The sequence below is a fragment of the Zootoca vivipara genome, chromosome 1 (genome assembly GCF_965207765.1).
Source record: "Zootoca vivipara chromosome 1, rZooViv2.hap1.1, whole genome shotgun sequence".
NCBI classification, from domain to species: domain Eukaryota; kingdom Metazoa; phylum Chordata; class Lepidosauria; order Squamata; family Lacertidae; genus Zootoca; species Zootoca vivipara.
This window is the reverse complement of record NC_142582.1, coordinates 130,181,621-130,205,606: the sequence shown is the minus strand read 5'-3', so window position 1 is coordinate 130,205,606 and position 23,986 is coordinate 130,181,621. Positions and strand designations below refer to the sequence as shown.

Genomic DNA, 23,986 nt, shown 5'->3' with positions numbered 1-23,986 from the left:
ACAACTTTATTTAAATACAACTGAATGTGAGTGGTTGCTTAGGCATTGGTTCCCATGCCATCTGTCCCCCGCCTGGGACAGATCTGACTCCCCTAGCGTACTGGGGATGTCAGGATAGGTAAGCACCCTCTGAGAGAGGCTGGGGCAGGGCACCACGCCCTATGACCTCTCCCCCAGGTGCTCCCCGAGGCTCATGCGTGGTCCTAGCCCCTTGCGGGGGTACGGACAAACATGTGGAGCCCCAGGATTCCTTTAACGGAATACCCCTAAAGGCAGCAGCAATTTGAGGGGCAGGCCCAGCCAAATCCTTACCCCTCCACCATCCAATTCGAACCAATGCCTAACCGCCAACCATACAAGCTGTGACAGTTTGCTATGCAGTAGGCAAAAACCACCTGGCACCAGCCAATCAGCCAGATTGCAAAATTCATACTAGGCTCCCGAATACGGACGACCCCGTGAGAGGCACAGCAACGTCAAGAGCAGCAAAAAAACCCTAAATATAGGGAGGGAGGGAGGGAGGGAGATCCGTTTGCAAGCACCCAAAAGCGAAAGCGCAACCTGCTTGCACCCTTTTAAAGGCTGTGGCTGTCCATCAAAATTAGCAGCATAACATTCTCCCCAGCAACAATCCCTCAGTGGCCATCCAAACTGACCCGCCCCTACTGACCAGGGAAGGTCTTGTTAACCCTTCCGCAACCCATGCTCTCCTTAAGGGGAGAACCTGCTTTACGCCAGGCATGGAAGGGCGGTGTGGTTTTCTGCCATTGGCTTCATATATAACTCCCACACTGGCCCACTGGTGGGAAGAGAGTGGAGGGTGCCTCTCAGCGCATTGCCCTCCTTCAAGCACGGGGACCGGCCTTTGACAACCTCCTTCCACAAACCTCCTTTGCAAGAGCCAAGGAAAAGCGTTGTGTCGTCCTCTCGGCCGAGGGCCATTTCTTTCAGGCATCTGCAGAGCGGGGTCAGAGTCGGGGTGTATGGAGCTGGTACAACGAAGAAGAGGAGCCTTGGCCACAGAGCCTGCAAAGAGGGATTTGGAATTTGTTTTTTGTTCCTATCAGCACTGGGCTCTGTTTTACTGGAACCACTGTGGTGATGGGCTCAGCTAGGGCTGAGATCAATATTCAGCAGCTGGGGTCAACGCCAGATTTAGGGTGGTTCCCCTGCACAGGGTGCCAAGCAGAGGAGGCAAATAATAAATAATAATAATATTAAATACACTGGAACCTTGGTTTTCGAACGTAATCCATTCTGGAAGACTGTTCGACTTCCAAAATAAAAAAATTCCTTCAGTAGCACCTTAAAAACCAACTAAGTTTTTATTTTGGTATGAGCTTTCGTGTGCATGCACACTTCATCAGATACACTGAAACAGAAGTAACGAAAGCTCATACCAAAATAAAAACTTAGTTGGTCTTTAAGGTGCTACTGAAGGAATTTTTTAATTTTGTTTCGACTCAGACCAACACGGCTACCTACCTGTAACTACGACTTCCAAAATGTTCAAAAACCGAGGATCAATGGTCTGGCTGCCAAGTCTTTTGGGGGGAGGGGAACGCGCCTTGGAAGCTGTTCAACTTCCGTGGCGTGTTCGAAAACGGAAGCAATTACTTCTAGGTTTTCGGCGTTTGGGTTCTGAATCATTCAGCTTCTGAGATGCTCGAAAACTGAGGTTCCACTGGACCTGTATTTATGTGAGTACCTACTCAAAATTAGGCCCGGTGAGAAGATCCATAAGTAAAGCAACGGTACCAAAATGAATTATTGTGAAAATAAGAAATATTTTTTGGTGGGCGAGGGCAAATTTTATTATATTACCAAAGTCTGCCTCTGTCGGGGTGGAAAAGCTCAGGCCTTGGGGTTCAAATCATACCTCTTCCTAGAAGCCACACCCTCCTGGAGTGATTTTTGCCTCTTGCTTGCCCCGAAAGAGGATGGAGAGATGTGTTGGGGGTTCGTAGACGCCTCTGTGCAATGCTACACCTACTTATGCCTTGGGCCCCGCCTACCACTGACGTGCGACCCCCAGTAGGATCCTCATAAGGGAATGTAGCCCTCAGACTGGGTCTGTCAATTTCCACTTTTCTCCATTTCTCATTGTTCCTTTCTTTTTTTCAATAGATTTTATTAAAGTTTGAAAGAAAATATGCAAAGGTTGGTTTTAAGTACCCAATACCTTTTTTTCAATCAAAGATAAAAGTAACTTATCTTTGATTGAAAGTGTTCTCGAAGCTACGAACATGAGTTCGACCAAACTGCGGGAGGCAGTGCAAGACAGGAGTGCCTGGCGTGCTATGGTCCATGGGGTCACGAAGAGTCGGACACGACTAAACAACAACAAATGCAAAGGTTGGTTTTAAGTACCCAATACCTTTTTTTCAATCAAAGATAAAAGTAACTAATCTAAATAGAAACACAGGAGGCGTTCATCATTTTCCCCCAGTCTTGAATTCAGTTCTCCACATTTTGCAATTTCTTTTGAAGACCTCGTGAAAATTCGTCAGCGTTTGGGTGTGAATTTCTCCTAATGAACACATTTCGTATGCAGTTTTGACAAATGTGCACATCTTTACAAGCAATTTCCCTGAATACAATGCACTTTTAAATGTTGTTTTCACTAACACCTAACTGTCATTTGGCAAACTTCCTCCTATCATGAGCATTTTCAAAGGATATGTGAGTTTCAGTTTGCACATTGCATCAGAAAGAGCAAATTTGTTTGGTTAGCCTTTATAGGCTAAGCCTTTACATGAACTGAATCCCTCCATGAAAAATCCGTACGAATCACTCACTTTGCTCATCCCTTCCGCAGAGGTGTTCAAATTCTCCAAGACATCAATGCAGAGTTCCTGAATCCGTTCTTCTTTCTCCTTCTGCTCGACTGCAGGGTCTTTCCCGAGCTTTGGCAAGAGAGGCAAATACAGTGGTACCTTGGTTTAAGAACAGCTTAGTTTATGAACAACTTGTATTAAGAACACTGCAAACCCGGAAGTAGGTGTTTTGGTTTGTGAACTTTGCCTTGGAATCAGAACATGCAATCCGCCTCCGGTTGAGTGTGTTTCATTTGTAAATTGAGTCCCCTGCTGCTATGGGAAAGCACACCTTGGTTTAAGAACGCTTTGGTTTAAGTTTGTAAACCAAGGTACCACCAAGTGGCTCAACTTTGGAGAAGGGGAAGCGGAACTTGTGGTCCTCCCAATGTTGTTGGCAGGGACAAGATGTCCCGTTTCTCCACCTGAGGTGAAGCAGGAAGCGCCACCTTGCCCTGCCCTGTTGCTGCCGCCGCCGCTAGAGACTGACTGGGCACTGAGGAGTGGGCACCGGCAGAAATGGGGCTGGAGACCGACTTGGAAGAAGGAATCAGTGATCTGGGGGAGCCTGTAGCAACCAGGAGATGAGAGGCAGAGGCAGAAGAAGGTGTAGGATTGGAGAGTGAAGAACGGGTGCAAGATGTGGTCTGGTGGTCAGGCTGGGGGAGAGTCCAGGACTTCCACACCTCCTCCTCCTCCTGCCCCATATCTCCCAGGATCAGGAGAAAATTGAAGAGGGAGGAACAGAAGCAGATGTAATCTTCACCTGCTTGCGCACAGCTCGGGTGGGGAGGATACATAAACTGCAGTTAATAATAATAATAATAATAATAATAATAATAATAATAATAATAATAATATTTATACCCCACCCATCTGGCTGGGTTTCCCCAGGCACTCTGGGCGGCTTACAACACATAAAAAATTGTACAACATTAGGCATTAAAAACTTCCCTAAACAGGGCTGCCTTCAGATGTCTTCTGAACGTCAAATAGTTGTTTATTTCCTTGACATCTGGTGGGAGGGCGTTCCACAGGGTGGGTGCCACTACCGAGAAGGCCCTCTTCCTGGTTCCCTGTAACTTTGCTTCTCGCAGCGAGGGAACCGCCAGAAGGCCCTCAGAGTTGGAACTCAGTGTCCGGGCTGAACGATGGGGGTGGAGACGCTCCTTTCGGTATACTGGGCCGAGGCCATTCAGGGCTTTAAAGGTCAGCACTAACACTTTGAATTGTGCTTGGAAACGTACTGGGAGCCCATGTGGGTCTTTCAGGACTGGTGTCATATGGTCTCGGTGGGGGGACGGGACCCTCTGTGTTGCAGCAACTGCCTCACTGGGTGCACACCTAGGAGTAGCTGAGAGATGTAGAACTGAGGGACATGCCCTTCCCTAACTTGTAACTGTACCTTTGACAATAAAGAGTTAATCCTGGGCATTCCTTGCTTGGAAGTGCCATGGCAGCCGCCATACTTGCTGCCGCCTCTGCTGCTGGCCAAGAAGCGGCACAGCCATTGGTGCCGATATCAAGTGAGATATCTTGCGCGATTTTGGGTGCGATTTTGGCCGATAGCAGCACCGCTTCTGCACCGGCAGCAGAGGCACACAGGGCTGCCACCTTGGGGGGCCTCTGCTGTGTGAGGCAGCTGCCTCTGTCTGCCTAATGGAAGAGCCGGCTCTAGTTGTTGTTTCCCGGTATCCCATAGGCATCTGGTTGGTCCCTGTGAGAACAGGATACTGGACTAGGTGGGCTATTGCAGTGTTTCTCAACCAGTGTGCCTCCAGATGTTTTGGGACTACCACTCCCATCATCCCTAGCTAGCAAGACCAGTGGTCAGGAATGATGGGAGTTGTAGTCCCAAAACATCTGGAGGCACACTGGTTGAGAAACACTGGGCTATTGGCCTGATGCAAAAGGCTGTTCTCCCATCAGCCCCAACCAGCATGGCTCATGGCGAAGGATGGTGGGAGTTGTAGTCCAGGCATATCGGGAGGCCCAAAGGTTCCCTGCCCCTGACTTGTAGTCTCCTCTACTGTCAGAGCATGTTAGCGGCATGTTTCCCGACTTACTGGATGGCTGATGTGCACAGTGAACTGGCTGAAGATGTAGACAACCATCTCCCACACGGGACAGCCCTCGACGTTTTGAGAGCAAAGAAGCTCTTTAATGAAACGCAGGAGTGCTTTTCTCACCTGTGGCAGTGGGGAAAGCAAAGTCATGTCACCTTTCGAAGGGCGATACCACAACGCCATTCTACAAATCTAGGGCGCGGCGGCATTTGGAATCCTGTGTGTGCAGTTCTGGTCGCCTGACCTCCAAAAGGAGTTGGGAAAGGTTCAGAAAAGGGGATGGAGGTTGACGCCCCTACGATGAAAGTTTGCAGTGTTTGGCATGTTTTAGGGGAAAGTCATGTGAAAGGAGACATGAGGGAAGTTTGTAAGATTATGCACGGAGAATGGGGATAGAGGAAAGTTTTTCTTCCTCTCATAACACTAGAACTTGTGGACATGCAATGAAACGGAATGCTGGAAGATTCGGGAAAGATAAAAGAAAGAGCTTCATGCAGCAGAGTGTTAACTTATGGAACTCACTTCCTCAGGAGGCATTGACGGCCTTGTTGGTCACCTAGATCAATGTTTCCCAACCTTTGGTCTCTAGCTGTTTTCGGACTACATTTCCCACCATCCCTGACCACTGGTGTTGCTAGCTAGGGATGATGGGAGTTGTAGTCCAAAAACAGCTGGAGACCCAAGGTTGGGAAACACTGATCTAGATGACTCATTAGTTGGTTGGTTGGTTGACTGGTTCAGTGTGTTAGTTTGCATTTCTTAGTACAGAAAAAATCCCCACTGTGGAAGGACGTGTGGATCCAGAATTGGCCTCCACAGTCACTTATGGACTCATTGTTAAAACCATGATTATGGAAGACAATCTTACTCGGCTACGAGGGATCGCCAAAGAAGTACAGAAAGTATTGATCTGATGCGTAGAGATTTTTCCTATTCTACTTAGTTCAGGAGCATTCTAGACAGTTTTCTTTCTACGTGAAAGAAACAGGCAGGAGCTTCTTGTTTGGGTGAGTCCTTCTGGGAAGCTGAGTACAGCTGGTCTAAACTGGTTCTGTTATCTCTTCTTTCAAGGTTGTGCTGACTATAATAGCAAGACCAGGAGGAGCCTGGCTCTCTCTTTCTATCTCCTTTGTTCTGGTGTGGTGTTCTGTATGCTTAGTGTTAAGTTTAAGTCTTATTTTAAGTATTGCAAGTTTTATTGTCAGTGCCGCAACTGGATTTTATGGACTGTGCCAATCCTGAGTGTGTTGGGTTTGTGACCATTATGCCCCTTTGCCTTCAGTAGCAGTAAAGCTCTGCTGGGTGAAGTACAATGGCTTCTGGTTTATTTTTTGGGAACTCTGCATCGTGTTTAAGTTTTTCCTCCCCCAAAGGGGTGCAACAGAGTGATCCATTTAGTTTTATGGAGGGGAGTGCTATTGATGGCTACTAGCCATTATGGCTAGGCTTTGCTTCCACAGTTGGAGGCAGCAATGCTCTTGAACACCAGTTGCTGGAAACCACAGCACCTGGTATTCAGAGAAATTAAAGCTGTAGCATTTATCTGTCCCAAATATTCCAGCATTTCAACAACTCAAAAAGAGCCCCCTGCCCTGGTCTTACCCCTTCACGGTGGTCGTCCAGAAGACATTTCACGGCTTCCACAATTGGCTGTTTCTTATTTCTGCTCTCACATGCTAGAAGAGGCAGGAGATGCAGAGCGGATTTCAGTGGGGCTCCAACATGGACATTGTCAGGTCCATCTCATATAAGCATCCATGAAAATGATGGGCCCTTCCTTGCAAAAAAGAAGATTCCACCTAAACATTAGGAAGAACTTCCTGACAGTAAGAGCTGTTCGGCAGTGGAATTTGCTGCCAAGGAGTGTGGTGGAGTCTCCCTCTTTGGAGGTCTTTAAGCAGAGGCTTGACAGGCATATGTCAAGAATGCTTTGATGGTGTTTCCTACTTGGCAGGAGGTTGGACTGGATGGCCCTTGTGGTCTCTTCCAACTCTATGATTCTATGGATCATGGATGCTGCTACTTACGGCCATCATTGCCAACAATCATTTTTAGATGCATTAAGAACCCCACACGGATATATTCGGAATCCTCCTTCATCTGAGCCTGCAAGAAGTCCAGAGCATCGACGGGACAGCAACCGACTGCAAGGAAAGGGATGGCAAATTTGGGCGAGTCAAATCTCCCATCATCCCTCTTACAGACCACCATTATCATTATTTTGCAAGTGTGTGTGTTTGATTCAGCTCACGTTTAAAAGCTCGCTGACCTAATTCACCCTTTCCAAAACAAGATGAGGACACCAACACGCAGCGATCTTTTGGCCTTCACCCTTCTTCTCTGAATTTTGCGGTGCAGTTCTCCGGCCAAGCAGTGTGTACAACAATGCATCTGCCGCAGGGACGTGTGCTTCAAAATGCACATATTGATGAAAATTAGGTTCACAAATGTATTTGGGGACATAGCTTTGCCAAGGTGTGTTATTAGGCCAAATTGTGAACGCAAAAATGTGTCCATTGGGAGAAATTTGAACTAAAATGGTGAAATTTCGTGAGCACTAGAACAGACAAGATTAGCTACATAGATAGATAGGTCTAATGTGGAAATGTGTAGAAATGAAGAGTGGAAAATGAGGAACTGACAGAAACTATAATTGACAGATTCATTCAAGACCCAAGACCTGACATTTCTGAGGAAAACCAAGAAAGAAATGATATTTTCAGGTCTCTGGTCTCGGGGTGTAGCAAGCGGAGCCCTCTCTCGTTTTAGGACTCTAATTCCCATCGGCCCAACATGGCCTAGTGAATATCTGGGTTTGCTGTTGCCTTTTTGTATCTTTTATTTTAGACCTTGTGTGCTTCATGTGGAAATTGCTGTTTGGTTGTGTATTTCTTAATGTTTTATTGATTGTTTTGTTGCAATGTAATTTTTTTCCCCTTCATGCTGCAAGCTTCCTTGAGCATGGCTTCAACTGTGGAACGATGGCATAACAAATGAAAGGATGGATGGATGGATATTTAGGGGTGATGGGAGCTTGGGTCAGGCAACACCTGGCAGGTGCTTTTGGGGGGGGCACAGGTTCTCTATTCCTGCTCCAGTTCTTACCCAAGTGTGCAAAGGCTTCCATAAGGACATTCCGGTGATCCACGGAGAGCTCCCGGTGTTCAGAAGAGGACTGTAAGAAGAAAGAGGGGGGAAAGGAGCCATCTTTTGAGATCAGGAAAGGGCCAGTCATGGCAGAAGCCCCTCCAGCTTGGTTTTTAATACCCATAATATTAGACAACCAGGCTGCCCACAGGTTGGATCAAGTTTTCTGCTCTTCCCAAGAGCCATTGTACCTGGGCCCTTGACAGATTTTGTTCACGGTGTAGAAATAATACTACAGTGGTGCCTCGCTTAACGAATGCCCTGCTTAACGAAATTTCAGCTTAACGAAAGGAATGCATTGAAATTCAATTAATGCGTTCCTATGGGCAAAAAAAATTCAAAAAAATTCAATGCATTCCTATGGGATTCGCTAGACGAATTTTTCGTTATAAGAATAGACCCGTGGAACGAATTAAATAAACAGGAACAAAATAGGGCCAAAATTCAATGGCAGAGCATCAGCTGTGCAGACCAAGAAAGGACCTTGCTTCAATCCTCAGCACCTCCAGGTAGAATTGGGGAAAAGTAAAGAAAGTAAAGAAGAATTGGGGAAGCGCTGCCTGAAACCCCAGAGACCTGCCATCATCTAATACTGAGCTAGATGGACCCGTTTGCTGATTCAGGATAAGGCAGATTCCTCTGTAAGCTACCAGATGACACAGGAACGATTCTCCTTCTTGGACCTGTCTTTCCACTGTTAACTGTCGGTGCTTGAACCTTTCCATTATCTTCTGTTGCCCTGAAGTACTGCGTGGGACAACCTGGAAGAGATCAAGAAACACTGGTTGCTTTGAAACCACCCCCAGATTGCATCCCCAGCACAGACTCTGGTGCTAATTTTACCATGTTGGCTGAGAGGTTCCCAGCAGAGGGAGCTCTTGGGCTGTCAACCAATGGAATCGGAGGCCAGGTCGACTCTCCTGAGGTCTTTCTGGTAGGGATAAAATTGGCCCAAACCAACCAGGAGCCGCCCTTTCCACAAACGACAAGTGCACGGAGCACCCAGGTCATTTCCAAAGGGGACATGATTGGTGATGTCCAGTGGCGGAGCTTCATGCTCCGGCACCGGGGGCGGAGGGCAGGCAGGGGTGGGGCTGGCGCAGGGGTGTGGCACGCCACCTGCATGGGCGTGGCATGTGTCCCGGGGCATGGTGTGTGTCCTGGGGGCATGGCGTGCCGCCTCTGTGGGCGTGGCACCCAGCGCGTGCGGGGAGGACAGCCACAATGACACCCCACCAGGATCGCGCTGCCGGGGGCGGTGTGCTCCCCCCGCACTCCTCTCCCTCCGCCAGTGGCGACATCTCGCTTGACCTGGGCCTGCGGTGCTCAAGTTGACAAAGGTCACTTGGGTCAGAAAAACCGCCAGCTCCCTGATGTGTCTTACCTGCTTGAATACAAAGTCACAAACTGCCTGGGATATCTTCTTTGGGATTGGGGGTTTGTACTCCTCGCAGATATCCAAAAAAATATTAAGCCTCTAAGAAGAAAAAAGAAAAAGAGTCGGTTCGTGCTCTTATAAACATCTATGGCATGGCCACATTTGGAATTGTGGGATGTTATCCATTGGAGCAGTCAAGTTCGACATTTATTGTTTCCCTAGAGTGGACACAGTGTGTGTGTTACTCCAGCCAGTATAACTTCCTGTTACACCTGGTCTAGAGAGTCCTCCTCCCTGCATGTGACCAGGGAGATGGGCTTGACTCTGGCTGACTCCATAAAAGAGCCGAGTCACGCAACCATCTTGATGCCATGCTCTTCTCCTGCAGCCATTTTGTTCGTTGATGGTGTTCTCTTAATGTATTTTGCTGTCTGCTGGCTCTCAGCCAGCAGCACATGGGCTCTAACCCCATATGGGATAAACTCACACTTTGTTCTATAACTACGAGCTAAAGCCTGCCTTCAGGGATCATACTGTGGACTGAATGTGAGTAAACTTCTTGTTCCTTATAAGGAAAGACTCTTGTGTCTCTATTCTTTTAAGAGGGATCAAAGGGGACACCAGGAAGAATCCAATCTGATCAAGCCAGACTGGATTGCTTAACTAAGGAGATTCAAACGAATCTGCAAACTATCTTCCTGCTGTATCGAGGGGGATCTGCTCTGCTACATGACTCACTAGTGTGAGTGACGGAAGGATAATATTGAATCGATCTATCCTCTCCTATTATCCTTAACATTCCCACAGGAATAGAATGTCCAGTTAGGGTGACCGCAACCCAAGGAGGTTGCAGAGCTGGAAAAGGTTCAGAGAAGGGCAGCTGAAACGATCAAAGGGCTGGAGCAATTCTGCTCCAACAGCTCACTGGTAGAACATCCGCTTGGCATGCAGGATGTTGGGGACTAGCTGGATGAGGAAGAGTGGTGGAAGCCATCCGCCCAAGAGCCTCCCAGGGAAGGCACAGGAGAAGATGACTCAGATCCCAAGATCCTGGTAGTGGAATACCAGCCACATCTCAGAAAATGGGGACAAGCTGGGTCCCCACCCTGACAGCCAGAGCCATCTTTAGCAGATGTGGCACCGTGGTGCAAATATCCACCCAGCGCCCCCAAATTACCATGGATAGTGTTGGGGTGGCTGTAGCTGCGCACTGCCAGCCATCCGGGTGGGTGGGTGGGTGCAACTCTCCCCCATGCTGCCGCAGGAGAGCCATCCCCGTAGAGGCTTGGGAGTGAAGTTGTGCCCCTCCCAAGCCTCCTCGCGAGGAGAGCGATCCTCGCAGAGCTTAGGGAGTGAAGTTGCACTCCTCCCAAGCCTCCGCGGGAGGAGAGCGATCCCCGCAGAGCCTTGGGAGGGAAGCTGTGTGATTTAGTGTTTCTGCACATGCGCGAGCGCCAAAACCTGGAAGTAACCCGTTCTGGGACTTCCAGGTTCGGCACGGTGCGCAACCCAAAAACACACAACCTGAAGCGGCCGTAACCCGAGGTATGACTGTACCAATCAGAGACGAGTGGCAGACCAAGCTGAATATGTGGAAATAGCGAGACTGAAGGGAAAGTTCAGAAACCAGGAAGACCAAGTATTTTTTAAAAGACTGGTATAACTTTTTAACATATTTGAGAGACCACTGTTGAAACCATTGTCAGGAATACAAGGACACTTGTAATGCAACATGAATTTTGGATACTGTACTATGATTATATAATAGATAGATTACAGTATAAAATGCAGGGTTTTTTTATTTGTTTTTTTTTAGAAATGGAACCCATAGAGGGAAGGAAGGAGGTCTGAAGGTTCGAAGGAACCTTTTTTATTTTTGGGATTGTTATGTTTGTTGTGTACAACCTCTATGTACAACCAATAAAAATTTATATATATAAAAAAATACAAGCTGAAGAAACAGAAAAGATCACACACCTTATAACAATCTGATCCAATACAAGCATGTCATAATAAAAACATAACTTTAAAATAAATGACTTATATCAAATAAAGTAATATTCAGTAATCCATTCGGGCACCATAAAATTAAACATCAGCAAATAATTCAGAAATTCACTCTTTAGGATTACAATAAATAATTGATAAAATGTAATTGATAAAAATAACAGCAAGTCCCAGTGCAGAAAATAACACAAATTGAAAAGCAAAGACACACAACTTATAAAATTGTTTTTTTTAAAAAAAATCGCTTTACTTTGGCAATGAGGAAAGAATCCAAAATCTTGCTGTCTCGGAGGACTTGCGGGATCTTCCTGATGATCTCATCTTGCTTCGCGCTGCAGCGGACCAGAGTTCCTAGCATGGGCCAGTGCGCTTTCATCAAGGCTTCCTTCACCTGCAAAGGGCACACATGGAAATATTTTCCGTGGAGCTGAGTGCTGCTTTCAAACCAGTGCAAAGGTTCTCTGGTGGGTGGTCACAGACCAGACTGAGGCGCCCTTGGAGGAAAGTGATTTTCTAGATCCATATCATATGGGGTCTGGGCCCGATTTTTGGCACAGAAAGTGCTGTGGTCACTGTGTATGACAACCTTTTTCAGGAGAGACACAGGGGCAATGTGTCCCTGTTAATTCTCCTCGATCTCTCAGCTGCTTTCGATAACCTACGGCCACGGGGTCTGTCTGGAGAAGCTGTCTTGTATTGCTATGTTGCAAACCGCCCTGAGATTTATGCATGAAGGGTGATAAACAAATTTAATAAATGACAAATAAACAAAACAAGCAGTCATTCCGACGACCTGGCTCATCAGCGGCCTGAGACCGGAGAGGTCACTGATTTGTGGGGATTTTTTCATGGAAAGCCCTTCCTCTTACCTTTAAAGTGAATGAAAACCAAAAGGTTCATTTAGAGACAAGAAAATAATGTTCGGTGGCCGGATGCATGGTATCGAACCGATGGAGTCAAGTTACAAGAAAGGAGATTCTGACTAAACATCAGGGATGGCTTTCAGACAGTAAGAGCTGTTCGACAGTGGGAAAGTCTCCCTTGGGAAGTGGGAAGTGTTTTAAACAGAGGTTGAGTGGCCACCTGTCAAGGATGCTTTAGCTGAGATTCCTGCACTGCAGGGGGTTGAACTAGATGACCCCCGGGCCCCTTCCAACTCTACAAGTCTATGATTCTATGAAAGACTTCTCCTTCCCTACAGACCCTCTCTGGTGCTAAGGTGAGCAGAGGGTAGTATTTCTGCCCTCAGAGGCTCAGTGGGTGGCAGCCGGGGAGACGGTCTTCTCTGTGGTGGCCCATAAGTGGGCCTGGTGAACATTTAATATTCCAGTGACTCATAGGTTCCCACTTAATTATTATTATTATTTTAAATGTGATTTTGAACTGTATTTTAACCAATTGTTTGTTTTTGTGTTTTTAACGTATTATATATTTGGTGTTAGCCGCTCTGAGCCCGGTCTTGGCTGGGGAGGGTGGGGTATAAATATATTATTATTATTATTAGTTCAATCTATGAGTCTAACTCATCCCCTGCGCGCAGGGGGGGCCACATTCCGGATGCTTAGTGACACCTCTATTCAAAATCCAATGGCGACTATTTAGTTTAATTAATTCAACAGAACGGATGAACTTGATTCAGAGGTACCAGCTTTTCAAAGTTTGACCATTCATTTTTATACATCCAGCCCCCCCCCCCGCTGCCCCCTGGCCACTTAGTGCCCCCCTCCAAGCTAATCCCATCAGCCCAGAAGGGGACCTACCGCCCGCTTTGGGAGCTGCTGTGATTAAGATGAAACTTTTCCGGTTCTCACCTTCGGTTCATCGTCACTCAGCCAATCGCCAACCAAACGTTGATAGATGGGAACGACAGGGCTACAAAGCTGAGCTTCTGTCTCTCTTGGGAATGAACACGCTTTCCAGTTTTTGTAGTAATAGTTTATTGCCGCACAGAAATGTTCCATAACTGAACGAGTGAAAAAGAGAGAGAAAGCGTCCGAGAGCTGATTGCTTGGCATTGAAGCAATCGAAGGTCGGGGATTGTGGGTCCACACTTGGCCGCAATGGAAGACTGACCCTTAGCTCTGTCCCAATTCCTAGGAGGGCGCTAGTTGGATGAAAAATGGTGAAGTGTTGGGCTGGCCAAAGGTAGCTGGGGAGAGGGCAAATAACTAAGATGACATATATGTTGCCTTCGGGTCATGCATTGCTGAATAAAGTCTGGCCGATTGGGGATTCGGGGCGAGCCTCCGTACTTGAACGAAGGGGAATTTTCCCCACAGTCTGGCACTGGAAGGAGGGCCACAATGGTGCCAGGCGAACCGCCCTGGAAAGAGCATTCTACAATCAGGGGGCCACCACCAAATAGGCCCCGTTGTCTCGTTGCCTTCCAAACTTTTATTGGAAGGGGCGCACAGAGAATGGCTTAGATGATGGTCTTTAAGGAACAGTTAGCAGTTGTAGGGGCTGTCAGGAGTGCGTGCAGGAGCCGGGCCCTGTGACTGGTAGGGCCTCGCAGGACTGGGGCCTTCCTGAGTTTGGCCTGGAAGGGCAAGGCGCGGCTGCACAGGTGAGGCCTGGCAGAAGACTTGTAGCACCTGGTGGCAAGGGCCGGGTGGGGTATATAAGACCAGCATTTCACCTTGGCCCTTTGCCACGGGAAATCCCCGTTTTTCCAGCTGTTCCTAGCTGAAAAAACAGATTTTTTTTGTTTTTCCCCTGTTTATTCTGGCGCGGCGGCCATTTTGGAACTGGGCGGAGCACGCTCAGAAGCGACTTTTGATGCTTCTCTGCTCAGTTCCAAAATGGCTGCAGTGCGACTTCTGGCGTGGCGGCCATTTTGGAACTGGGCAAAGCAGCATCAAAAGTCACTTCTGAGCATGCTTCGCCCAGTTCCAAAATGGTGGCAGCGCTACTTCCGGTCTGCTTTTTCCGGCCCGGTCCCTTATTTCTCTGACAGCAACTTAGCAGGTATGACTCCGACTGCCTGTAACCTGGACTGTGATAGGGGCTATACTGGAATGGAAGCCCAAAAAATAAAAAGAATCACTCACCATAACATATTGCTTCTTTCATATGGCTAGTCATGGGCCACTTAACCATCACCCTTAAATACACACAGGTCAGAGACAAAAACGGGATACACCTGAGTGCTGAGTGAAGAGACACAAGGAACCTTTCGTTAGAGGATGATCATGATTTATTACAATTTAGGATAATGAACTCTAGGCAGCCCTTCTGTTGTAGATGCTTCTATATGGGACTGAACTTCAGCTGCTTTTGGTATGCAAACACACAATCTTCTGTTGCGGTGTGGCCCTTCCTGAGGTTAGATCCCCTAGCGTGCCCTGGGTGACATTAAACAGAACCAGCTTTGTCAAGTCACTAGTTCTCAGTAAAAAATAAATAAATCTCTTTTTGAAAATTTAGAAAAGATTTAAAGTGACTTTTCCCAAGAGGCCAAAATCCTTTGTGCTGGGGATACTAGACAGTGAATTCCCAAAGGAAGCCTCAACGGTCTTTACATACCTGACTACAGAGGCAAGGGTTAGAAAAAGTTATTTCCCATATGCGAAGACCACAGCAGGGCTTAAAGTGTAAGAAAACAGCAGAAGAAAATTAAGACAGACCCCTAAAATGCAATTGTATGTATTTTAAGTTATAAACAGCCTCGGTCCAGTATACCTGAAGGAGCGTCACCACCCCCATCGTTCTGCCCGGACACTGAGGTCCAGTGCCGAGGGCCTTCTGGCAGTTCCCTTGCTGCGAGAAGCCAAGTTACAGGGAACCAGGCAGAGGGCCTTCTCGGTGGTGGCGCCTGCCCTGTGGAACGCCCTCCCAACAGATGTCAAAGAGGAAAACAACTACCAGACTTTTAGAGGACATCTGAAGGCAGCCCTGTTTAGGGAAGCTTTTAATCTTTCAGAAATTAGTGTATTCTAATATTTCTGTTGGAAGCCACCCAGAGTGGCTGGGGAAACCCAGCCAGATGGGCGGGGTATAAATAAATTATCATCATCATCATCATCATCATCATCATCATCATCATCATCATTTATTATAAACATAGATGATGGGTGAGCATGAAGTCACTATTTTTGTTGAATTGGAATATAATTGTTGAGTAACAAATGCAATTTTCTATATGGAAAGAAGAATAACACATTATTACAAAAAAAAATCGCTAGTCCTCAGTGTCCCCCCCCAATATGTAAATTGCATCCTATCTGAGATGGGAATCAAACCCTTTTTTCCTTCAATGGGAGAACATGCAACAGTGAAGGAGGGAGCCCTACCGTAGCGAGATGCTAGGTTTCCTAGGGTCCGGAAGACCATGTGGTGAGGGAGGATCCCAGTCTTGACATTCTTTTGAAGTCTGTACATCACGTCATTGAAAAGACAGCTTGCCATAGATAGGAGGACATCATTGGCTTGCTGGACAATTCTCTCAGGCGCATCTTTCTAAGGAAGCAGAAAGTCTTGTGGGTTTGTGGCGGTCAGTCTGGATTATGCTGCCCACTTCTTGGCCTTCTGTGCCCAGTGAGGGTTGGGATCTAATGGGGGAGGTTGCTGAACTTCTCAGACTAGCTTCTATGTAAGACAATGACCTGAACTGGCCACTTAATTTTTTTCTTCAGCATCCCCCAAAAATGGTCTAGGTTGGAAGAACTACAACTAAGTCATGGCTGGCTTTTCCTCCCCTGCCTTAGTCACCTTTCCTCGAAAGATTCCATCAATGGTGTCTCTGAAAATTTTTACACATCACTTGGGAAGACAAACGAACTAAAAGCAGTGTACTGGAAGAAGCAAAGATCACCAGTGCGGAAGCAATGGTTCTTCAGCATCAACTTCATTGGAGTAGTCATGTTTGTGGATGCCTGTTGATCGTCTTCCAGAGCAACTACTCTATTCCGAACTTAAAAATGGAAAGCGTAATCTTGGTGGTCAACAAAAGAGGTTTAAAGACTGTCTCAAGGCAAATCTTTAAAAATGTAGTATAAACATCGACAACTGGGAAACACTGGCCTGCGAGTGCTCCAGTTGGAGAACAGCCTTTACCAAAGGTGTCATGGGCTTTGAAGACACTCAAACTCAGGATGCAAGGGAGAAACATGCTAAGAGGAAGACACGCTTGGCAAATCCACACCGTGATCAACTCCTGCCCAGAAACCAATGTCCCCACTGTGGAAGGATGTGTGGATCCAGAATTGGCCTCCACAGTCACTTACGTACTCATTGTTAAAACTGTGTTCATGGAAGACAATCTTTCTCGGCTACAAGGTATCACCAAAAAAACAGAAAGTAAAAAGTCTCGAATGTAGCACTAACAAGACGGGATAGAGAGCCAGACAGAAGGCTGCCATTTTCAGGCGTGACGGTCTTCTTTGAGATGTGCAGTCCTACTCTAAGAAACAGGATTTTGTACAACATGTCACTCTTAACTAACCAGAAAGGTCCCTGGAAATTCTTGTGGGGATATTCAGATTAAAGGCTTGAAGTCAATATTCATCCTACCCCAAATGTTCCCATTGACATTAATGGAATTGACTGCCTTAGTTGAGCATGTCATTTAAGGTGGTGAAACATAATTTTTGCAAATTTCTTAAGTGATGGGTCTTAAAAATAATTTTGTGTGCGTGAGGAATTCAAATCTGCTATTATTTTTGTGACTGGACAATATTTAGCTTGGTGAGTCTACGTTTGATGAAGAAACAAAACTGCTTTCGGAAAACCAAAGCATTTTAATTTTGCCTACTGGAAGGTTATGCTAAATAATAATATGCTAAATAATAATGTCAGGTTATGCTAAATAATATTATCAATAATAACTGCAAATACTTGGAAATCATTTTAAATGATGCTATGCGATTTTACACGTTTTATTTACCAAGCAAAACTAAAGTATATTAATTTAACCAAAATATATTTTGATTTCCCATGTCGCGTTATAAAGCACCACTCATTTTTGGAATTGGAAAGTTTAAAAATTCGACACGCCTGGCTATCTTTGGCCCATCCGCTCTAAGTAGGGCTTTGATAGAACCCAAAGCGCTTGAACCCACATGATGTCAATTCTGTTCCTACCTCCTTCAGCATCTCCACCAACACATAGATGGCCGCATCAATGTTCGGTGGTCCGACCCATTGGATGAGACTTTGGGCAGCCAGGTCGCCATTTTGCTCAGCACTGGAGCAGATGTAGTTGTAAATGTCTGAAAGGCAACACCGGTCATTGTACTGGTTGACACTGGTGTGTGTACATATCTGATCTGCTGGTTTTGAAGAACCACGAATGCAACAAGCACCTCTTCCTCAAGTTGCCACAGGCCTCCCCCTTTGCAGGGGCGGAGCAAGGCGGGTGCAGTCTGCCCCAGGTGTCACCTCCGAGGGGGGTGACAAAATGCTGTGCGGCACTCAATGTCTTAGAATCATAGAATCATAGAGTTGGAAGAGACCACAAGGGCCATCCAGTCCAACCCCCTGCCAAGCAGGAAACACCACCAAAGCATTCCTGACAGATGGCTGTCAAGCCTCTGCTTAAAGACCTCCAAAGAAGGAGACTCCACCACACTCCTTGGCAGCAAATTCCACTGCCGAACGGCTCTTACTGTCAGGAAGTTCTTTCTAATGTTTAGGTGGAATTTTCTTTCTTGTAGTTTGAATCCGTTGCTCCGTGTCCGCTTCTCTGGAGCAGCAGAAAACAACCTTTCTCCCTCCTCTATATGACATCCTTTTATATATTTGAACATGGTTATCATATCACCCCTTAACCTTCTCTTCTCCAGGCTAAACATACCCAGCTCCCTAAGCCGTTCCTCATAAGGCATCGTTTCCAGGCCTTTGACCATTTTGGTTGCCCTCTTCTGGACACGTTCCAGCTTATCAGTATCCTTCTTGAACTGTGGTGCCCAGAACTGGACACAGTACTCCAGGTGAGGTCTGACCAGAGCAGAATACAGTGGTACTATTACTTCCCTTGATCTAGATGCTATACTCCTATTGATGCAGCCCAGAATTGCATTGGCTTTTTTAGCTGCTGCATCACACTGCTGACTCATGTCAAGTTTGTGGTCTACCAAGACTCCTAGATCCTTTTCACATGTACTGCTCTCAAGCCAGGTGTCTCCCATCCTGTATTTGTGCCTTTCATTTTTTTTGCCCAAGTGTAGTACTTTACATTTCTCCTTGTTAAAATTCATCTTGTTTGCTTTGGCCCAGTTGTCTAATCTGTTAAGGTCATTCTGAAGTGTGATCCTGTCCTCTGGGGTGTTAGCCACCCCTCCCAATTTGGTGTCATCTGCAAACTTGCTCAGGATGCCCTCAAGCCCATCATCCAAGTCATTGATAAAGATGTTGAACAAGACTGGGCCCAAGACAGACCCCTGTGGCACCCCACTAGTCACTACTCTGCAGGATGAGGAGGAGCCATTGATGAGCACCCTTTGGGTTCGGTCAGTAAGCCAGTTACAAATCCACTGAATGGTAGCATTGTCTAGCCCACATTTTACCAGCTTCTTTACAAGAATATCATGGGGCACCTTGTCAAAGGCCTTGCTGAAATCAAGATAGGCTACATCCACAGCGTTCCCTTCATCTACCAGGCTTGTAATTCTGTCAAAAAATGAGATCAGGCTTCCCACTGCCAAAACGCTCCACCTGCCAGCTCCACCTCTGCTGTAGGGCAGCAGGCAGACTCCGCAAAATAAGCTCAAAAAACCTCTGGCCTCCCCCCCCCCAAATGTGAAATCAAGTCAAACCATTTTTCAGGCGAACAAACAAACGAATGAATGAATGAATGAATGGGGGGGACACAAGAAATATTTCGCAGTGGGTACCACCTGACCTTGCTACGCCACTGCCCCTTTTTATCCTAATTAACTTAATTTGCTCATTTATTCATCTTCTTTAAATATATGCTCTTGTGAAACTGCAGGTTATTACAATAATCCTGCCAATGTTTTTATCTGTTTACAATTTATCTGTAAATATTCAATAAACCATTTCCATTCTTTTATATATAAAAAAGTTTGTTATCTTGATTTCTTATTCTTCCGGTAAGTTTAGCCATTTCTGCATATTCCATAAGTTTTTGTATCCATTCTTCCTTTGCTGGGACTTCTGCTTCTTTCCATTTTGGGGGCAAGTAACATTCTTGCCGCTGTAGTCGCATACATGAATAGGTTTCTATACAATTTAGGTAGTTCTGTCCCCATAATTCTCAAGAGAAAAGCTTCTGTGGTTTTTTTTGTTTTGTTTTTTACAAATGTTATTTTAAACATCCTTTTCATTTCATTCTATATCATTTCCCAGTAAGCCTTAACCTTACTACAAGACCACCACATGTCCAATCCTCTTTTAAAGCCATCTAAGTTGGCGACCATCACTGCCACCAGTGGGAGGCAGGGGCGTAGCAAGGGTGGTGATGGGGGCGGTCCATCCCAGGTGCCACCCTGGAGGGCGGTGACACTCAGCGTGCCCTCCGTGTCCTGCCCCTCGCCTCCGTGTGCGCTGAGCAGGTGAGTGAGCAAGCTGCGGAGTGAGGCTTTTTACTGGGTGGCAGGGCAACGGTGCCTCCCAAGTTGCCCGGTAAAAAACCTTGCTCTGCGGCTTGCTCATGGTTTGTCAGCGCCGCCACTCCAGCAGAGGATCATGATGCTGGAGCGCCGCCGCCACCAACCCGCTACGCAGCACACATGCGCAGCTTCGCTACATAGCATGCTGCATAGCTGCCAAGTTCTGGCCTGAGAAATAAGGGACTGGACCGGAAGCAGCAGACCGGAGGTAGCGCTGCCGCCATTTTGGAACTGGGCGGAGCATGCTCAGAAGCTACTTTTGATGCTGCTCTGCCCTGTTCCAAAATGGCCGCCGCACTGCGACCATTTTGGAACTGGGCAAAGCAGCATCAAAAGTCGCTTCTGAGCATGCTCCACCCAGTTCCAAAATGGCCGCCGCGCCAGAATAAACTGGGGGGAAACAAAAAAAATCTGTTTTTTTCGGCTGGGAACAGCCGGAAAAACAGGGGTTTCCCGGGGAATACGGGAGACTTGGCAGCTATGGCATGCTGTGCAGCGTCGCTATGTAGCGCACTTCACAGCATCGCCACGTAGCACGCATGCGCAGCATCGCTACGTAGTGACGCATGCATCATACGTAGCGATGCTGTGCATACACGCTGCGTGCGACAACACACATGTGTGCTGCGTAGCGGGTTGCCGCTCCGGGTGCCGTAGCGGCTTCCTACTCCACTGGTGAGAGGGAATTCCACAGTTTATCTACTTCATGAAGAAGTCCTTTCATTTTTCCGTCCTGAATCTTCCAGCATTCAGCTTCATTGGATGTCCATGAATGTCAGCTTTATGAGAGTGAAAAACTTTTCTCTGTCCATTTCGAAAACAATAATATTCCCCCCTAGCTGTAACAAGATGTGGCTGTTTGCAAGTGTAACATTTAGTTTGACATCCCCCTGCACACCCAGTCTTCAGTCCTCTCCTGGGTGTGGGGAAAATGTTCTATTTATTTTGCATTTAAAGACGGACGTACCTAATTTTCACTTGTTAAAAACTATATGTGAACCAGTGCACAACCATTTTGCAGAATTTGCACTTCTCCGAAATCATCAGTGGAGTTCTCCAAACAAGAAACATGTATGATAATATTATTCTAAGGAAAAGTGTCTCTATAGAAGCATTACTTAAAATAACAAAAATTGCATTAGGGGAAATTGCTTTGCAAAGATCTGGCATCAGGCAAAATTGCACGCAACATGCGGATGTTAGGAGAAATTTGCAACAACAACAAAACCCAATGAGCTTTCATAGAATCATAGAACTGTAGGATTAGACGGCACCCTCTGGATCATATCATCCAACCACCTGCAATGCAGGAATAGGCAGCTTTCAAACCTGCAACCTTGTCATCATCACTCTAACCAACTGAGCTATTCAGTTTCACAAGGACTTTATAAATTGCAAACTGATACGGCAATGCAGAGAATTGAAGACAGGGAAAATGAGGAACGGAGTGAAATTGAAACGGACAGTTCCACTCATTCCTCCTCATGTCTTCTTCCTTCTCAGATACTTGTAGCTTTAAAAGTTCTTGTCGGGGAATGTTTGTATAATGGTGAGTAGGTAACAATCTGGACCGTTTTCCAGGCGAAAGCTCTTTGTTGATAAAGAGTTCTTGCTTATTTTGTTCTTGCAAGAATTAAGTAAAGTGTGTGTGTGTGTGTGTGTGTGTTTTTAAAAAAGAAAATATTTCCCAATTGTCAAAATGGACATTGCTATTTTGGAATTAGCACCAAAATTATGGTGCTGGAGGAGACTCTTGAGAGTCCCATGGACTGCAAGAAGAGCAAATCTCTCCATTCTGAAGGAAATCAGCCCTGAGTGCTCACTGGAAGGACAGATCCTGAAGCTGAGGCTCCAAGACTTTGGCCACCTCATGAGAAGAGAAGACTCCCTGGAAAAGTCCCTGATGTTGGGAAAGATGGAGGGCACAAGGAGAAGGGGACGACAGAGGGCGAGATGGTTGGACAGTGTTCTCGAAGCAACGAACATGAGTTTGACCAAACTGCGGGAGGCAGTGGAAGATAGGAGTGCCTGGCATGCTATGGTCCATGGGGTCACGAAGAGTCGGACACGACTAAGCGACTAAACAACAACAACAACAACATTTTGGAATTCTGTACTAACAGCCTACATTTGTAACAGATGAACAGCTGACACAAACACCTCTGGAACTGGGGAGCAGATTCCTCAAGGACCAAGATGTAGGAATGATGGGAATTGTGGGCCAAAATAGCTCGGGGGAGGCTAATTTAGAGTGACTGCCTCACCTACCTCTCATTGTCTTTAAGTCACCAGATACATCCATGACGGACGCCGTCAGTCAACTATCACACCAGTTCACAGGCCAAAGTGCTGCCTCACAGCTTTGCCAGGAACACGGATCCTGTGCATGTTTACTGGGAAGTAAGTCCCACTGAGTGGAAGGGGGCTTACTCCCAAGTAAGCGAGCACAGGACTGCACCCCGAGTGGAAAGCAACTAGAGCCACGACTTCCATTGTGATATGGGTGGTGATGGTGTCATACTTTACTAAAGCAACCCAAACTGACCAATGGCGGCCCTGGAATCGAGAGGGATTGTTGACACCATTCAGACCTGGAGATTATTGCCTCAGACCTGCACATCAGCCCTGTGTACTAGGATATACACACCAGTGCCTCTAGCAGGGAAGTTTTGGCGAAGTTTTGACCCGCCATGTTGTTTTCTAGATTATAAATGTTTTATTGATGATTTGTTTATCATTCCTTATGCTGCAACTGTGATGTAACCCGAGGTATGAGTGTAATTGGTTCCGGAAGTCCGTACTTAACCTGAAGCGTACTTAACCTGAAGCGAACTTTTCCATTGAAAGTAATGGAAAGTGGATTAATCCGTTCCAGGCGGGTCCGCAGAGTTCTTAAACTGAACATTCTCAAACCGAGGTGTACTTAAACCAAGGTATGACTGTAATAGAAGAAGTTTTCAGGTGGGTGGTTTTTTCTGCAGGTATCTTCTGCAACATTTCACTGAGTGCAATGATAGTGAGCTGGTGATAGATTTCTACTGGAGAGTCCACACACATCGTTCTGCTGCATGGTGATGTTGCGGATGCTGTTCTTCCCGAACACCACCATGTTACTGCCACCTGGAGGGGAACTCTAGCGCTACAGTGCAACAAAAGCTGTGCAACAAAAACAGAACCAGGAACATTTGGGAATATGAAAAGTTACAGTGTTTTCAGCAGCACTCCCTTGCCCCTTGAGTCTCTTCCCAGTTCAATTGGGGTACGTGGAGGGGTTCGTGGTGTGCTTGAGGCAAATTTGCCCCACGTTGACAGCGGGAACATCATTCCCAGATTTCACGATACATCCTCCAACCAAAACATGTGTGCAAAAACCAGCATAAAGTAATTTTGCAGCATGAACCAGTGACATAGCGTGGGTTGCCAGCACCCAGGGCTGCACAGAGGGGAGGATGGGAGGGACAGAAACAAACAGAGTACACATGCACATTCAACTGCCTAATGGCATCCACAACACCCAGGAGATCTCAGCCGCAGAGCTAAGAAAATAAGAGCTGTTCCGTTTTGTGCCTGGAACAACCGCCCCTGTACCCACCCCCATGCTATGCCACTAGCATGAACATAACATGAAAAATGCATTAGGTCAGGGAACATGTTTGCAAAAAATATGTATATTAAAAGAAAGACACACCCGAATGAGCTTGATCTGAGCTTGGTCTGATCCCTTTCGTTGCAAAGCTTGCTGGGAAACAAGGTCCCTTAATTGTTTGTGAGCTTTGCAGCTAAGCAGGGTTCCACCCTAACGTTTCTCAGGTACTTAAGCTTTTCACCATCAACTCCACCTTCCAGGAAGTGCCCTTCCCAGATGTCCAAACATTGGCAAGCCGTAAAACAGTGCTGCTAATTAACACTCGGATCTTGGAATCCACTCTGAGGTCAAACGTCCACCAGCATTTGCTGGCAGAAAAGATCCCAGATGTTTCTCTGTTTGCTTAGGCAGGCGCC

At 46.6% G+C, this 23,986-nt stretch overlaps 1 protein-coding gene across 1 annotated transcript in view; it reads right to left on the bottom strand.

Annotated features, from left to right (window-relative positions):
* The window catches only part of LOC118097780 (maestro heat-like repeat-containing protein family member 2B), a 69,496-nt gene extending 46,403 nt beyond the window's left edge, over positions 1–23,093 (bottom strand). The window contains exons 1-13 of the mRNA XM_088661449.1: positions 23,024–23,093; positions 17,496–17,623; positions 15,707–15,872; positions 14,465–14,563; positions 13,226–13,377; positions 11,665–11,805; positions 9,414–9,506; positions 7,988–8,057; positions 6,910–7,026; positions 6,485–6,558; positions 4,883–5,005; positions 2,799–2,906; positions 888–1,026 (exon numbers count right to left, since the gene is read on the bottom strand). Coding sequence (XP_088517575.1) covers positions 888–1,026; positions 2,799–2,906; positions 4,883–5,005; positions 6,485–6,558; positions 6,910–7,026; positions 7,988–8,057; positions 9,414–9,506; positions 11,665–11,805; positions 13,226–13,377; positions 14,465–14,563; positions 15,707–15,872; positions 17,496–17,623; positions 23,024–23,093 — 1,480 coding nt within the window. The remainder of the gene's footprint in view (positions 1–887; positions 1,027–2,798; positions 2,907–4,882; positions 5,006–6,484; positions 6,559–6,909; positions 7,027–7,987; positions 8,058–9,413; positions 9,507–11,664; positions 11,806–13,225; positions 13,378–14,464; positions 14,564–15,706; positions 15,873–17,495; positions 17,624–23,023) is intronic.
* Between the last annotated feature and the right edge of the window lie 893 nt (positions 23,094–23,986).